The sequence below is a fragment of the Scyliorhinus torazame genome, chromosome 10, assembly GCF_047496885.1.
Source record: "Scyliorhinus torazame isolate Kashiwa2021f chromosome 10, sScyTor2.1, whole genome shotgun sequence".
In the NCBI taxonomy this organism is placed as follows: Eukaryota; Metazoa; Chordata; class Chondrichthyes; order Carcharhiniformes; family Scyliorhinidae; genus Scyliorhinus; species Scyliorhinus torazame.
The window spans coordinates 83,612,353-83,630,339 of record NC_092716.1 but is presented as its reverse complement, the minus strand read 5'-3'; the positions used below and the strand labels follow the sequence as shown (position 1 = coordinate 83,630,339).

The 17,987-nt window shown below is 45.1% G+C and overlaps 1 protein-coding gene across 5 annotated transcripts in view; it reads left to right on the top strand.

Annotated features, from left to right (window-relative positions):
* Positions 1-3,637: 3,637 nt before the first annotated feature.
* acd (ACD shelterin complex subunit and telomerase recruitment factor) overlaps positions 3,638-17,987 on the top strand; it is a 67,477-nt gene continuing 53,127 nt past the window's right edge. Inside the window, exons 1-2 of one of the 5 annotated variants that reach the window (XM_072518322.1) lie at positions 3,638-3,746; positions 11,373-11,500. In XM_072518322.1, the coding sequence (XP_072374423.1) occupies positions 3,645-3,746; positions 11,373-11,500 (230 nt within the window). In that variant the 5' untranslated portion in view covers positions 3,638-3,644. Of the gene's footprint in view, positions 3,857-11,372; positions 11,501-14,383; positions 14,435-17,987 lie in introns of those variants that run through there. The other 4 variants (XM_072518323.1, XM_072518321.1, XM_072518325.1 and 1 more) reach the window with 4 other exon arrangements.

Below are 17,987 nucleotides of genomic sequence, written 5' to 3'. Positions count from 1 at the left end.
TCGGAGCAGGATGGGTCCCGGGGCTGCCAGCCAGGTCGGGAGTGACGTTCCGGAGGAGGACTTCCTAGGGAAGACAAGGAGGCGTTTGTGAGGTGTTTGATTTGTCGTGGTACTAAGCAGCGACCGGATGGACTGGAGGGCATCCGGGAGGACTGCCTGCCAGCGGGAAACTGGGAGACCTCTGGACAGTAGGGCCAGCAGGACGTTCTTCCAGACCATTCCGTTCTCCCTCTCGACCTGACCGTTCACCCGGGGGTTGTAACTGGTCGTCCTGCTCGAGGCGATGCCCTTGCTGAGCAGGAATTGACGCAGTTCGTCGCTCATGACGGAGGAACCCCTATCGCTATGTATGTAGGCGGGGAAACTGAACAGTGTAAAGATGGTGCAGAGGGCTTTAATGACCGTGGCTGCGGTCATGCCGGGGCAGGGGACGGCGAATGGGAACTGGGAGTACTCGTCAACCATGTTCAGGAAGTACGTGTTGCGGTCGGTGGAGGGGAGGGGGCCTTTGTACTAAAGTACTAAAGGGCCATTGGGGCCAAAGGGACCCAAAACCACTTCCTCCATTTTTGTCAGCAACAAACAAGGTAAAAGAAAATGGTGGGTCGCCCAGGTCGGCCGGCATGGGTCGTGAAGGTCGGCTGGGTTGGGTCCCGAAGGTTGGCCAGTTGGTAAAAATGGGTCCTCGGAAAAAAAGTTTGAAGAAAACTGCTCTACATAGCCACCTAAGGCCAGAATTAAACCCGGGTCCTTGGCGCTGTGAGGCAGCAGTGCTAACCACTGTGCCGCCGTGCTGCCCAGTAAACCATAACCATCGTTTTTCTTAATGTATTTTATTACAAACGTATCAAAACAGGGTTCAGTGAACAAACATCCCGGGAAACAGGTTTCCCAGCAATCAACGATACAGTCTGTACAGATTTTTCCCCTTTTTCACACCCCCCTCCCCGCGACGAACAGCCCCTCAAACACTGTCACAACAACCCCCACCTTTCCTCAAACCCCCCTGAAGAGCCCCTTAACTCATACTTTATCTTCTCTAATCGCAGGAAGTCGTACAGATCACCCAACCAAGACCCGGTGGCGATGCCGACCACCACTCCAGCAAAATTCGCCGCCGTGCAATCAAAGAGGCGAAGGCCAAGACATCGGCCTTCCTCCCCTCCATGAACTCCAGCTTCTCTGAGACCCCAAATATCGCCACCAAAGGGTTCGATCCACCTCCTCCTCCACTATCCTGGCTAAGACCACGAACACTCCTGCCCAGAACCTTCCCAATTTTTCACAACCCCAAGACATGTGCGCGTGATTCGCTGGCCCCCACCCACACCTCTCGCACTCATCTGCTACCCCTGAAAGAACCCACTCATTCTTCACCGAGTCATATGCACCCTGTGCACCACCTTAAACTGTATCAGGCTCATCCTTGCCCACGAGAAGGTCCCGTTTACCCTACGCAGTGCTCACTCCTGCTCCCCAATTGATCTCAACTCCCAACTCCGCTTCCCATTTCTCTTTGATCTTCACCACCCGCTCGCCTCCCTGCTCCCCCAGCCACTTGTAATTTATCTCGATTCTTCCCTCCCCTTCCACATCCAGGAGCAGCAATCATTCCAGCAGGGTGTATCCCAGCAACCTAGGGAATCCCCTCCAGACCTTTCGTGCAAAGTCCCTAACCTGCAGATACCTGAACTCACTCCCCCTCGGCAGCTCTACCCTCTCTCTTAGCTCCTCCAGACTGGCGAACCCTTCCTCCAAATACAGATCCCTCACCTTGACCAGCCCCACTTCCCTCCACCTCCTGTATACACTATCCACCCCCCCCCCCCGGCTCAAACCCATGATTCTCGCACAGCGGCGTTAGCACCGACATCCCTTCCACCCTATAATGCCTGCTCAACTGATTCCATATCTTCACTGTGGACTGCATCACCGGGCTCCTTGAATACCGACTCGGAGCCATTGGCAACGCTGCCTTCACCATGGCCCTCAAACTAGACCCCTTACAAGTTTCCTCCTCCATCCTAACCCACTCTACCCCTTCTCCTTCCCACCACTGCCGCACCTTGTCCACATTCGCCATCCAATAATAATGAAGCAAGTTCGGCAACGGCAACCCCCCCTGCTGCCTCTGCCTCTGTAGCAGCGTCCTCCCCACCCTCGGCACCTTCCCCGCCTATACAAAGTCAGAAATGATCTTGTCCACTTTCCGAAAAAAGGCCTTTGGTATAAAGATCAGGAGAGCTTTTGAAAGATAAACAAGAACCTCGGCAGAATATTTATTTTCACCACTTGGACCCTCCCTGCCAGCGTTAAGTGCAGTGTATCCCACCTCTTAAGATCCTCCCTAGCCTCCTCCACTAGTTTCACTTGTGGAACGCCGTCCATTCCCTCGCTACCCAAATCCCCAAATACCTAAACCTATCCCTCGCTACCGTAAATGGCATCCCTCTAAATTAGCCCGCTGTGCCAACTCATTCACCGGGAATACCTCACTTTTCCCTACATTCAGCTTGTAAACCATAACCTTAGTTATAGGTTTGAGATCCTGGTCCTCAAGTATTCTTTCCCTTGCTTGGTCGAAGGCTGAGCTGACACCTCGGAGGCAATGATGAATTTCATCATCTATGTCAGCCTTCATTGAGTGGAGGCTCCCAAGATATGGAACATTGTCTACATAAATCGTAATCGTAACTTCATTGAGAATGAAATAAAAACTGAAAATGCTAGAAACACACAATAGATCAGTCATTTTCTGTAAAGAGAAAGGACAGGCTATAACGTTTCAGGTTTGTAACTCTTCATCAGAATTGAAGACATTGACAAACCTTCTTTAAGAAGTACTGTGTTAAATAGGAGCACAACATTTCCTTTCTCCCGATAAATAATCTTTCTTTCAAAATAAATATTTCTTCGATCTAGAAATTGGTCACACTGCCCTGGCAAAATCAGTAAAACTAATTATACATTAAATATATAAATTAGGGCAGCACAGCGGTGCAGTGGTTAGCACTGCTGCACTGAGGACCCGGGTTCGATCCTGGCCCCGGGTCACTGTCCGTGTGGAGTTTGCACATTCTCCCCGTGTCTGCATGGGTCTCACCCCCACAACCCAAAATGTGCAGGGTAGTGGATTGGTCACGCTAAATTGCCCTTAATTGGAAAAAAATAAATAATTGGGTACTCTAAATTTATTTTTAAAAAGTTATACATAACGACATTACCTCTAACACATGATGGTTGTGGGGTTAAACCAAATGCTGATATAACTCAGGAGTGGAAAAGGTGGTGGAGCAGTTTGGCAAGAGTTAACAGGATTACTTCCGTCTTGTTCGCATCGAGTTCCAGGAAGCTATTTATTATTTCAGAGAGTATTGTCTAAATTGGGACAACACGATAAATGTATATTAGTGAAATGCATTTAGATTTATATGAAGATTTATTTTTTAAAAGCGTATTAAAATCAGAATAGGTTTCTTCATTAGTTCCGAAACTCACGGTTATCAGTCTGTGTGTCATTTAATACCTTTAAATGTCTTTGAGTCTCTTGCACCTTGAGGCTTACCTGTCAGTCTGATTAATCGGAACAATGTGTGCTGGCTCGATGCGCATGCGCACCAACAGGCGGGTGGCACGCACTGCGCATGTGCGCGCTTGGGGACGGTTTGGGGCCTGCGAGCGCCAAGCGGTCGGACTGGGCCTGGCTGAGAGACAGTGCGGACAACACGTACCTCCCCACCCTCTCGGTATGAGATCCCACAACTCGTACATCGGGCGGCCGTGGATTACCGAGCTGTTAATGAGATACGGAGCAGCCAAGTGCCGACAGCGGCCGGCGGCAGCTCAGGTCACTGAGGTAAAGCAGCCGCTTGCTGGGAGGGAGCCTGTCGCTGGAGCTCGACTTGTGTAAATAATGTCACAGATCAGCATCTGCCACCCGCACGCTGATCATCCCATCAACTGGGTTTAAATGCCCTGGAGTCCCTTGGACGTTAGGGATTTTTTGCAGAATATTTGGTTTAGAATACAGCACCGTTGGGTGCTTAAATATAAAAGCCCAGAATATGATCGGGAAAACACTTGAGTGCTCTTATCTCCCGGTGACTGGTTAAAGAGAGCGATTTGTGTTGTTTTGCGAGCGCACGCCCGATTTGTGTTGACAGCTTAAGCTCAGTTGGTTGCACCCTAGTCTCTGTTTAAAAAGTTGGGAGTTCAGACTTCACAGCAGAACCTAACGGGGATAATAATCTTTATTAGTGCCACTAGGCTTACATTAACATTGCAATGAAGTTACTGTGAAAATCCTCTAGTCGCCACACTGCAGCACCTATTTGTGTGATTTCAGAATGTCCAATTCACCTAATAAGCACGTCTTTCGGGACTTGTGGGAGGAAACTGGAACACCCAGAAGGAAAACCACGCAGAGGGGAGAACGTGCAGACTCCGCACAGACAGCGACCCAAGCCGGGAATCGGACCCAGGTCCCTGGTGCTGTGAAGCAACAGTGCTAACCACTGTGCTGCCTATATCTTGGGTGCGGTTCTCCAAAATGGAGACAAAGTCACGACGCCGGAGTGAAAACCGGAGTGGTTCACTCCGACGTCGGAGCCTGCTCCCAGCCCCCTATTGTCCCACCCCCGGGGGGCCAGGAGCGGCGTCGCATATTTCACGCGCGCTGGGCCTTGGTGCCGAGTAAAAAGTGGCGCTGCGTCAATGACGTGGCCGGCGTCACGTAAATGACGTCACCTGCACATGCGCGGTTGCCGTCCTCCCCGAGGCTGCCCCGCAAGAAGATGGCGGATGGATCATGCGGGGCGGCGGAGGAAAGGAGGTCTTCCTTTAGAGAGGCCGGCCCGCCGATCGGTGGGCACCAATCATGGGCCAGACTCCATAGGAGCCCCCCCCCCCCCCCCCCCCCCCCCCCCCCCCGGTGCAGGAACCCCCCTTGACCCCCCCCACAGGCCACCCCCCCCCAGCATTCCTGCGCAGTTCCCGCCGGCATCGACCAGGTGTGGAAGGCGCCGGCGGGAACCTGTCGTGTTGGGCCGGCTGCTCGGCCCATCCGGGCCGGAGAATCGCCGCTCGTCTTTTGGAAATGGCGAGCAGCGATTCTCCGAGCGGCCAGGCGTGATTCTCGCGGCGTTGGTTTGGGGGCAGTGTGGGAGAATTGTGTCGGGGCAGCGTGGCGGGACTCGCGCAGCGCCCCGGCGATTCTCCCACCCGGCAGGGGGGGGGAGAATTCCATCCCTTGTATTAACATAGGCCCTACATAGTCGCCTTAATGTAGTGCTTCCCAAACTATTTTCCAGTGTGATCCAATTTTAACACTTGAAGTGACCTGAGGCAACAGCAAAACAAAATGATTAAAGTTTGTGTATTATAGATCAACATGTAAAATGAAAAACTGAATTTTAAGCACTTTTAAATATATACCTTTGTAGGTTTCATCCAAGCTCTATTCCCTGGTGATAAGAATATTCAATGAATCCCCTCTTGCCCCCACCATGCACATGCCCACATACAAATGAGCTGAGAAAAGAGTGGAGATGAATGAATGTAAGTTGTCTTGACAGTCGAGCAGATATATGGTTGGAATGCAAGCATGTTCTTCATCTCCTTTCTCTTTTTGAGATCTTGGTGCAAAATGGCTGTTCATTTCAGGTGCTTTGAGATACTTCTGGAAGTTTTATAACAAAGGAAGAGCTTACATATATGCAGCGCCTTTCATGACCCCAGGACATCCCAAAGTATTTCATGGTCAATGAAGGGAGGCACACTGGTTAGCACTGATCCGTCACAGCGCCAGGGAGTTGTGCGTGGAGTTTGCACATTCTCTCCGTGTCTGCATGGGTCTCATCCCCACAATCCAAAGATGTGCAGGGTAGGTGAATTGGCTATATTTCCCCCTTAATTGGAAAAAAAAAGGGGTTACTGTAAATCAAAAAAATAAATTAAAAAATGTTTCGGTACAAATTTGAGTCTTTAGCTTATTGCTCATTGGGGATAAATGTTCAGATATTGGGTTTGCAAACACCAAAGAACTGATTTCTTTAAAGGCCAAGTATCGGATGGCTGAATTCAAACAGGAAAAGATTCACCAAACTGCCAAAGGTTGAGATGCAAACTGGCAGTAGAGTCTGAAGAATTGGATTAAAAGCAGCCTTCGCAACTCAATTGTCAGGCAATTGGAGTTATGCACATTCTCCCTTGACTATTGCAATTAGATTTCCACAGATTCTAAGATTGCCCAGGAATTGGTTTTAGAATACAGTTGCACAATCCAATTATAAATGATTTGTCTCCAAGAAAAAAAGATCTCCACAGGCAGTGATTGATTTCACAAAACCACAGTCCAATAGACAACATTATTAAAAATGTAATTTTGGGTTTGGGAAATTATATTAGTGGGAAATAAAGTCTCCAATAGGCTTTTTTTTTTACAGTGAATCCCTAGGAATCTAGGAATACTGAGATTCAGGCTACTAGACTAGAAGGGCTTGAGGTTCATAAGGAGGAGGCGTTAGCATTTCTGGAAAGTGTGAAAATAGATAAGTCCCCTGGGCCAGATGGGATTTATCCTTGGATTCTCTGGGAAGCGAGGGAGGAGATTGCTGAGCCTTTGGCTTTGATCTTTAAGTCATCTTTGTCTACAGGAATAGTGCCAGAAGACTGGAGGATAGCAAATGTTGTCCCCTTGTTCAAGAAGGGGAGTAGAGACAACCCAGGTAATTCTAGACCAGTGAGCCTTACTTCTGTTGTGGGCAAAATCTTGGAAAGGTTTATGAGAGATAGGATGTATAATCATCTGGAAAGGAATAATTTGATTAGAGATAGCCAACACGGTTTTGTGAAGGGTAGGTCGTGCCTCACAAACCTTATTGAGTTCTTTGAGAAGGTGACCAAACAGGTGGATGAGGGTAAAGCAGTTGATGTGGTGTATATGGATTTCAGTAAAGCGTTTGATAAGGTTCCCCATGGTAGGCTACTGCAGAAAATACGGAGGCATGGGATTCAGGGTGATTTAGCAGTTTGGATCAGAAATTGGCTAGCTGGAAGAAGACTGAAAGGGTGGTGGTTGATGGGAAATGTTCAGACTGGAGTCCAGTTACTAGTGGTGTACCACAAGGATCTGTTTTGGGGCCACTGCTGTTTGTCATTTTTATAAATGACCTGGAGGAGGGCGTAGAAGGATGGGTGAGTAAATTTGCAGATGACACTAAAGTCGGTGGAGTTGTGGACAGTGCGGAAGGATGTTACAAGTTACAGAGGGACATAGATAAGCTGCAACGCTGGGCTGAGAGGTGGCAAATGGAGTTTAATGCAGAAAAGTGTGAGGTGATTCATTTTGGAAGGAATAACAGGAAGACAGAGTACTGGGCTAATGGTAAGATTCTTGGCAGTGTGGATGAGCAGAGAGATCTCGGTGTCCATGTACATAGATCCCTGAAAGTTGCCACCCAGGTTGAGAGGGTTGTTAAGAAGGCGTACGGTGTGTTAGCTTTTATTGGTAGAGGGATTGAGTTTCGGAGCCATGAGGTCATGTTGCAGCTGTACAAAACTCTGGTGCGGCCGCATTTGGAGTATTGCGTGCAATTCTGGTCGCCGCATTATAGGAAGGATGTGGAAGCATTGGAAAGGGTGCAGAGGAGATTTACCAGAATGTTGCCTGGTATGGAGGGAAGATCTTATGAGGAAAGGCTGAGGGACCTGAGGCTGTTTTCGTTAGAGAGAAGAAGGTTAAGAGGTGACTTAATTGAGGCATACAAGATGATCAGAGGATTGGATAGGGTGGACAGTGAGAGCCTTTTTCCTCGGCTGGTGATGTCTAGCACGAGGGGACATAGCTTTAAATTGAGGGGAGATAGATATAAGACAGATGTCAGAGGTAGGTTCTTTACTCAGAGAGCAGTAAAGGCGTGGAATGCCCTGCCTGCAACAGTAGTGGACTCTCCAACACTAAGGGCATTCAAATGGTCATTGGATAGACATATGGACGATAAGGGAATAGTGTAGATGGGCTTGAAAGTGGTTTCACAGGTCGGCGCAACATCGAGGGCCGAAGTGCCTGTACTGCGCTGTAATGTTCTATGTTCTAGATTTTCTTTGTGGCATTTCCCATCTTGTAAAATTAATTTGGGTGGGAGGAAGATACATTTACTCTTCTATCCTATCATTCACTTTAGTTGGGTTGATGGGGGCCTGCAGCCTGGATTACAGGGACTGAAAGAGGATAGCTTAATGGAATATAAACACATTTTTTTTCCTGTTCATCTCTTGTCCCTTAAATGCTGAGTAGTTGCTGTGCTGCTGTAATGTTCCACGGACACCAGACATGACGGTACAGTGGTTAGCACTGCTGTCTCAGCGCCAGGAATCCGGGTTTGATGGTGACTTTGGGTGACTGTCTGGGTGGAGTTTTCACATTCTCCGTGTCTGCGTGGGTTTCCTCCGAATGCTCCGATTTCCTCCCATAAGTCCCGAAAGACATGCTTGTTAGGTGAATTGGGCATTCTGAATTCTCCCTCGGTGTACCCGAACAGGCCCCGGAATGTGGCGACTAGGGGCTTTTCACAGTAACTTCATTGTAGTCTTAATGTAAGCCTACTTGTGACAATAATAAAGATTATTATTAACAAAGATGGTGTACATACGCTGAGTGTCAAAATGTGATACCATAGCTATAATTCAGGTATAAATCCAGTCAGACTGATGAACTGACTCGTTTTTCGTTGACTCTCTGTTATGTTGATAGGTGAGACATATTTAGTTGAATCCCAATTCCATTCCAAGCAAACAAGTTCACAACACAAAACTAACCAACTGGCATCAAACGGGCTTTGTTTCTTAAGGTCAAAGCACACATATTGGTGAGTAAAGGGGTAGACATATTAGAAACAAGAAAAAAGAAGCAGGAGGCCATTCAGCCCTTTGAGCCTGCTCCGCCATTCATTATAATCATGGTTGATCATCCAACTCAATAGCCTAATCCCACTTTCCCCCCATATCCTTTGATCCCTTTGCCCTAAATGCTATATCTAACTGCTTCTTGAAAACATGCAATGTTTTGGCCTCAACTACTTCCTGTGGTAACAAATTCCACAGGCTTACCACCTTATTCCTGTAATCCTACCTCATCTGACATCAAGTAATTTTCTTCAATGTTTCATTTTCTATGTTTAATATCTTGATTATTCAGATTGCATTGACAATATTAAGACATTCCCAGCAAGAATGGAACTCCATACCAAATTCCTATGGCCAAAGCAAGTGACTTGGTCAAAGTGGTACTTTTTAAAAGTGTTTTAAAGGTGGAGAGGGGCCGGGAAGAATCACCAGAACCTAGTTCTGAGGCATGGCCACCAATGATGCAGCAACAGAAATTGGGGACCGGCAAAAAGACAGAATTGGAAAAAAACACATCTCAGAAAGGCGTCAGGAGTGATAGGGAACACTGATGCTCATCTTCCCTTCCAAGACAGCCATGATGGCTGTCCTGCAGCAGGGGCCTTCCTTTATAAAGCACCGCACTGACTCTGTCTCAACATGCCCCAAACTCACTTCACTTATATTCTTGTAGCTGACAAGAAAACGATAGTTGGCTCAAACCCTGGTCGCAGAGCTCCAGCGACCATGGCTGGATGTTTGTGCATGGACCAACCTGCCCTCATGCATGACAAAAGCTCATGGGTGAATAATAAGCACTTTTAAGAAATACTACAGAATTTATTGAATCGCTATAGTGCAGAAGGAGGCCATTCAGCGCGATGAGTTTGCACCAACTCTTCTAAAGAGCACCCTAACCTAGGCCCACTCCTCTGTTCCATCTCCACATCCCAGAACCCCACCTAACCTTTGGACACTAAGGGGCAATTTATCATGGCCAGTCCACCTAACCCGCAAAATACCAACTGGCTATTGTGCTGTCCACTGCCCGCTATATATTTCTCTTGAAATACATGTGTACCCATGTTCAAATTGTGTTAAGTTGACAAACTTGGTTTGGGTCAAAATTTGTAATTTAACATGGCTATGTAGATGCAATATATTCTTCAGTTTATTTAATAACAGTTGAGAAATGATACCAGATGCATGCTAATAGCACATACTGATAAAGTAGGTAGCCATCTGTGTTGACAGTAGCTGACTTCTGTTCTATTTGAATCTGGAATGGGTGGTTGGATTTTTAAGTTTCTTTATTAAAACTGAAGTATTCTATTAGTGGAAACACAGTTGGAGGTGTAGTTATCTGTGCTATATCGATATTGCAGTTCATTCAGGCTTTGAAAATATCTTCTGCCTGTAATGAGTTGATATCAATCTATGCTATGCAATTATTTTTTCAACTTAATCATGCAAACATGTATTGTCCACAAAACTAACTTGCTATATGTAAACTGTATATGAAAGTTGAAATATTTTAGACGGTAACAGATACTGCACTGAGTTTCAACAATGTACAAAAATAATCTACAACTCCAAATGATTTTAGCTGTTAAATGCGTTAACTTCATAGATTGCAAATTGCATTATGCTTGCCAGCCAGTTGGGACTTTGCACATTGATATCCTGTAATAATGGCTTGGTGTCTTCAGATTATCTGAGCATATTACTATTCCATCGCAGGTTCTATTTGTGTTGTATAATGTGTTGTGCATTTGCTTTATGTTCGTACTGCATGTATCGGTGATTTGGAAAGGGCAGGAATTTATATTGCTCATATGTATAAACTTTTTCACAGAAATCCGAGAACCTTAATTTAACCATAATTTTGCTAGAAACATGCCTCTCAGTGTTTCCCTGTAATCATAGAGATTTTTGATGTTGAATGCAACTTTATTCATAAATTGTCACCCTTAATTAATTCCTGTATTTGTGTACCTAGCAATTAAAATGTTGCTTCCATGTTGCCTTGTGCGAGTGAAGAGCTGGGCTGCTGCCTTGCTATCCTCGGAGATGATGCTTGAGATACTATGCTGTCAACTATTCCAGATGGTCTGTCTAACTGTACAAGAATATATTAACTCTGATCATAGAGGTAGCTGAAAATATAGTACATTTTAGGAAGGTATTGGTTATCTTTCACAGAACAAAGTAATTGGGGCAAATTTAGTTTGGAGCTGTGACTGAAATTTAACAGCATCATATTATATTCCCTGACTAGTTTTAGTGCACTTTACTATATACATCGACAGGAATCCTGTTTTGCTCAGTCGTATGCGTCTGATAATTTGATACCATATTAGTGATTAAACAAATTGGGTTATGGTTGTTTTCAAATAGAAGCTTTGTTTTGGAATTGATATTCCCAAATGTCAGATTAGTAATTGCACCAAGCTTTTAGAACATCAATTTAAGTGTGGGTTTCTTTATAGTTTGTTCTACCTGAGAACTGGATAAAAGAAGCTGAATATGATGAACCTGCTGCTGTTGTCCATGTATCAGATCTCAAACACTACATTAAGGCGGTGGTGACAAAGGAAGCCAAACGTGACCTAGAGCAGTAAGTATTTACAAATAAAAACACAAACCTATTTTGCTTTGTGTAGTAATTACATTGTTGGTGACCTCAGCAAGGCCAAGTCCTAGGCTGTGCAGCATATTTTTGTTGTAAAAACATCCAACTATATGCTTATCTCTCTTTATGCCTGAAATAAATTTTGCATCTGGCATGCATCTGATACACTGTAAATTGTTACTCAACTTGCCATGCATTGAAAGGCTATATCACACTAGCACTTATTTGATTTAAGTATCATAATCAATGACCTAGGTTCGATCCCAGCACCGGGTCACTGTCTGTGCGGAGTTTATACTTTCTCCCTGTGTCTGCGTGAGTCTCACCCCCACAACCCAAAGATGTGCTTGGTAGGTGAATTGGCCACGCTAAATTGCGCCTTAATTGGAAAAAAAAAGAATTGGATACTCTAAATTTAAAAAAAAGTATCATAATCTACAGCCAACAAATTGCAACAGAGCAGTTCAACAAGCAAAAGGAGCATTTAAAAAAAATCCATCAGCCATAATCCTCTAATTGATCTTAGCTTTAATTGTTTCCCACCTATTGCCGTTTTGTGCATATAATGGCTTCTAGTGCACTTTCCAGCCTTAAAATTGCACTCTATAAGACATGGAATTCTTTTCTTTATTAATTTTTGTTTAATATTTTCTTCTACATTGTGCCACTTATGTATACATAACTTTCAGCCATACCTGATCATCATCTGCATATTTGGCAGAATACACCTGTTTTGATCATCTAACTCAATAAGGTATTATTCCATCCTATTTCTAACCATATTATCATCAGAGGTCTTTCATTTGCTCATATCCATCTGCAATATGTGATGAACAATCAGTTATTCCTAATGCTTGTCGAGATTTATTTATGTGGACCATAGTGAGGAGTACGTCAGGAGTTTGTTGAACAGGTATGAGGTACTTGCTCCCTGTGTGGATATGGAAAAGGGCTGTAGGGAGGATAAGTTAGCTGACCACTGCACTGTGGTACAGGAGGCCATTCAAGTGGGGGGAGCAAAAGGACGAGTGGTAGTTGTAGGGGATTCTATAATTAGGGGATTGATGGCATCCTTTGTAATTGATTGAGAGTCCCGCATAGTATGTTGCCTGCCCGGTGTCAGGGTGAGGGACATCCGTGACCGGCTTGAAAGGATATTGGAGTGCGAGGGGGAGGATCCAGTTGTTGTGGTCCACGTTGGAACAAACAACAAGGCAAGACTAGGAAAGAGGTCCTGTTAGGGGATTATCAGGCAATAGGAACTAAATTAAAGAACAGGTCCTCAAGGATTATAATCTCTGGATTACTACCTGAGCCACGTGCGAATTGGCATTGGGATGAGAAAATTAGGGAAGTAAACACTTGGCTAAAGGAGTGGTGCAGGAAAGAGGGGTGCCATTTCATGGGGCACTGGCATCAGTATTGGAACAGGAGGGATCTGTACCGTTGGGACGGCCTTCACCTGAACCGATCTGGGGCCAGTGTTCTAGCGGAAAGGATAAATAGGGTGGTCACATGGACTTTAAATAGCAAGTGGAGTGGAAGGGAAGGGTGAAACTACAGGAAGAATAATGCTTAATGGGAAGCAAAGCAGCAGGTTAGCACGTGGGGAGGAGAGTTCAACTACAGGGAAAATTTTGAAGAGTTAAGGGGAAGAAGAACTCAGGAGATGTTATTAATGGAGGTGTTAGGATTCAAAAAGAAGGTTAAAAAACTAGCATAAGGGCATTTTACCTGAATGCTCGTAGCATTCGAAACAAGGTAAATGAGTTGACAGCACAAATGAGTATGATTTAGTGGTCATTACAGAGGCATGATTGCAGGGTGGTTACAACTGGGAGCTAAATATCCTGGGGTATCAGACTATTCGGAAGGACAGATAGGAAGGTAAGGGAGGTGGTGTAGCTCTGATATTTAAGGATGGCATCAGGGTGGTACTGCGAGATGATATAGTTTCTATGGAGAAAAAGATTGAATCCATTGGGTGGAAATTAGAAATAGTAAGGAGAAAAGGTCGCTGATAGGCGTAGTCTATAGGTCAACAAATAATACCATCATGGTCGGGCGGGCAATAAACAAAGAAATAACTGATGCGTGTAAAAATGGTACGGCAGTTATCATGAGGGACTTTAATCGACATGTAGATTGGCCAAACCAAGTCCGTCAAGGCAGCCTTGAGGAGGAGTTCATAGAATGTATCGGTGATAGTTTCCTCGAACAGTACGTAATGGAACCTATGAGGGAGCAAACTATCCTAGATCTGGTCCTGTAATGAGACAGGAATAGTTAATGATCTCGTAGTTAGGGATCATCTCGGAAGGAGCGATCACAGTATGGTTGAATTTAAAATACGGATGGTGGGTGAGAAGGTAATATCCAATATTCTTAAACAAAGGAAACTACAATGGGATGGGGGTGGAGTTGGCTAAGGTAGACTGGGAGCGAAGACTTTATGGTGGGACAATTGAGGAATAGTGGAGGACTTTTAAAGCGATTTTTCACAGTGTTTAGCAAAAGTATATACCAGTGAAAAGGAAGGACTAGGAAAAGGGATAATCAGCCATTGATATCTAAGGAAATAAAGGAGGGTATCAAATGGAAAGAAAATGCATCAAAGTGGCAAAGATTAGTTGGGAAACTAGAGTATTGGGAAATCTTTAAAGATCAACAGAAAGCCACGAAAAAAGCTATAGAGTAAACTAGCTCAGAATATAAAAACAGATAACAAAAGTTTCAACAAATACATAAAACGAAAAAGAGTGACTAAGGTAAACATTTGTCCTTTAGAGGATGAGATAGGTGATTTAATAATGGGAAATGAGGAAATGGCCGAGGCATTGAACAGGTATTTTGTGTTGATCTTCACAGTGGAAGACACAAATAACATGCCAATAATTGATGGCAAGGAGGCAATGGCAGGTGAGAATCTAAAAATGATCATTATCACTAAGGGCAAGCTTTAAAAAAAAAAAAAAAATTTAGACTACCAATTATTTTTTTTCCAACTGAGGGGTAATTTAGCGTGGCCAATCCACCTAACCTGCACACCTTTGGGTTGTGGGGGTGAAACCCACGCAGACGCAGGGATAATGTGCAAACTCTTTAAAAAAAATTTTAGTGTACCCAATTAATTTTTTCCAATTAAGGGACAATTTAGCGTTGCCAATCCACCTAGCCTGCACATCTTTGGGTTGTGGGGGCGAAACCCACGCAAACACTGGGAGAATGTGCAAACTCCACACGGACAGTGACCCAGAGCCGGGATCGAACCTGGGACCTCGGCGCCGTGAGGCCGCAGGGCTAACCCACTGCTCCCCTTAATGTGCAAACTCCACACACACAGGGCAGCACGGTGGCGTAGTGGGTTGGCACTGCGGCCTCACGGCGCCGAGGTCCCAGGTTCGATCCCGGCTCTGGGTCACTGTCCGTGTGGAGTTTGCACATTCTCCTCGTGTTTGCATGGGTTTCGCCCCCACAACACAAAGATGTGCAGGGTAGGTGGATTGACTACACTAAATTGCCCCTTAATTGGAAAAAAAATGAATTGGGTACTTTACATTTTTTTTTAAAAACTCCACACACACACTGACCAGGGGCTGGGATCGAACCTGGGTCCTGAGTGCCATAAGTAACAGTGCTAACCACTGCTCCACCGTGCCGCCCCAACACTAAGGGCAAGCTAATGGGGCTAAAGGTAGATAAGTCTCCTGGCCCTGATGGAATGCATCCCAGGGTACTAAAAGAGATGGTGGGGAAATAGCAAATGCGCCTGTGGTAATTTACCAAACTTTGCTGGATTCCGGGCCGCTCCGGCAGATTGGAAAAGAGCAAATGTGACGCCACTATTTAAAAAAGGAGGCAGACGAATGGCGGGTAACTGTAGCCCGGTTAGTTTAACTTCTGTAGTAGGGAAAATGCTTGAATCTATCATCAAGTAAAGAATAGCGAGACACCTGGATAGAAATTGTCACATTGGGCAAACACAGCATGGGTTCATGAAAAGCAGGTCATGTTTAACTAATTTATTGGAATTCTTTGAGGACATTATGAGCGGGGTGGACAACGGGGAACACGGTGGATGTGGTGTATCTGGATTTTCAGAAGGCATTTGACAAGTGTCGTACAAAAGACTATTGCATAAGATAAGGGTGCACAGCATTACGGGTGATGTATTAGCATGGATAGAGAATTGGTTAACTACCAGAAAGCAAAGAATGGGGATAAATGGTATTTTTCTGGTTGGCGACAGTGGTTACTGGTGCGCCTCAGGGGTAAGTTTTGGGACCGCAATTGTTTACAATTTATATCGATGATTTGGATTGAGTTGGGGACCAAGTGTAATGTGTCAAAGCTCACAGATGATACTAAGATGAATGGTAGAGTAAAGTGTGCAGAGCACATTGAACGTCTGCAGGGAGATATAGATAGATTAAGTGAGTGGGAAAGGGTCTGGCAGATGGAGTAACAATCTTGGTAACTGTGAGGTCATTCATTTTGGTAGGAATAACAACAAAATGGACTATTATTTAAATGGTAAAAATTTGCAGCATGCTGCTGTGCAGAAGGACCTGGGTGTCCTTGTGCATGAATCATAAAAAGTTGGTTTGCAAGTGTAGCGGGTAATTAAGAAGGCAAATGGAATTTTGTCCTTCATTGCTAGAGGGATAGAGTTTAAAAACAAGGAGGTTATTGTGCAACCATATAGGGTGCTGGTGAAGCCACACCTGGAGTACTGTGTACAGTTTTGGTTTCCTTACTTGAAAAAGGATGTACTGGTACTGGAGGGCGTGTAGAGGATGTTCACGAGGTTGATTCTGGAGTTGAGGGGATTGGCTTATGAGGAGATACTGAGTAGACTGAGACTATACTCATTGGAATTTAAAAGAATGAGGGGGGATCTGATAGAAGCATATAAAATTATGAAGAGAGTAGTTAAGATAGAAGCAGGGAGATTGTTTCCACTGGCGGGTGAAACTAGAACTAGGGGGCATAGCCTTAAAATAAGGGGGTGCAGATTTAGGATGAGTTGAGGAGGAACTTCTTCACCCAAAGGGTTGTAAATCGGTGGATATCCCTGTCCAGTGAAGCAGTTGAGGCTGCCTCGTTGAATGTTTTAAGGCAAAGATAAATAGATTTCTGAACAGTAAAGGAATTAAGGGTTATGGTGAGCGGGCGGGTAAGTGGAGCTGAGTCCACATAAAGATCAACTATGATCTTATTGAATGATGGAGCAGGCTCGAGGGTCCAGATGGCCTAATCCTTCTCCTAGTTCTTATGTTCTTATGTGAGCTCATTTATTTATGTTTATTCTTGGTGAGATAGATAGTTTTTTTTTGTTACCCATGAGCAAAACATATTGGCTCATTGAATCTGCACCGTCCCTCTGAAAGAGCACCCTACCTAAGTCCAGACCCTTGCCAGGGGCTGGTTTAGCACAGTAGGCTAAACAGCTGGCTTGTAATGCAGAACAAGGCCAGCAGTGCTGGTTCAATTCCTGTAACGCCCCACCCCCCCCGAACAGGTGCCGGAATGTGGCGACTAGGGGCTTTTCACAGTAACTTAATTGAAGCCTACTTGTGCCAAAAAGCTATTATTATTATTATTATTGCCCTAACCCCGTAACCCCACCCAACATTTTGGCTACTAAGGCACAAATGTACAAAGGGATATAAATAGGCTAGGAGAGTGGGCAAAATATGGCAGATGGAGTTTAATGTGGATAAGTGTGAGGTCATGCATTTTGGTTGGAAAAATGGGAAGGCAACTTATTATCTAAATGGGGAGAGACTTTGGGGTGCTCCGTTGCAGAGGGCTCTGGGGATCCTCGTTCATGAGTCTCAGAAAACTAGCATGACCTCTGCGGTTATCTTTGCCAGACCAAATTAAGTTTTGTGGCGGGGAGTTGGATTGGGGCTCCCCTAACGGGGATGGCATCTAATGGTTTTCTCTGCCCACGCCCTACTTGTTTTCATTCATATCAGAAAATTGCTGTCTGTGGTGTTTAGGCATTCTCTGTCTGTGTGGGTTTCACTCCACGGAAAGATGTTCAGGGTACGTGGATTGGCCAAGCTAAATTCACTCTTAGTTGGGGGAAAAAGAAAATTGGGCACTCTTTTAAAAAAAAAAAAGGAAAACTAGCATGCAGGTACAGATGGTAATAAAGAAAGCAAATGGAATTTTGGCATTTATAGCTAAAGGAATAGAGTATAAAGGTAAGGAAGTGTTGTTGCAACTATACAAGGCATTGATGAGAGCACACCTGGAGTATTGTGCACAGTTTTGGTCCCCTTATTTGAGGAAAGATGTAGTGGCATTGGAGACAATTCATAGGAGGTTCACTAGGTTGATTCCAGAGATGGGGGGGGGTGGATTCTTCCCCCCAACTTTTCTGCCCCGACCGGCTGTCGGGATTCTCCGTTACGCCAGCCGGTCAATGGGGTTTCCCATTGTGGGGCAGCCCCCACACCGTCGG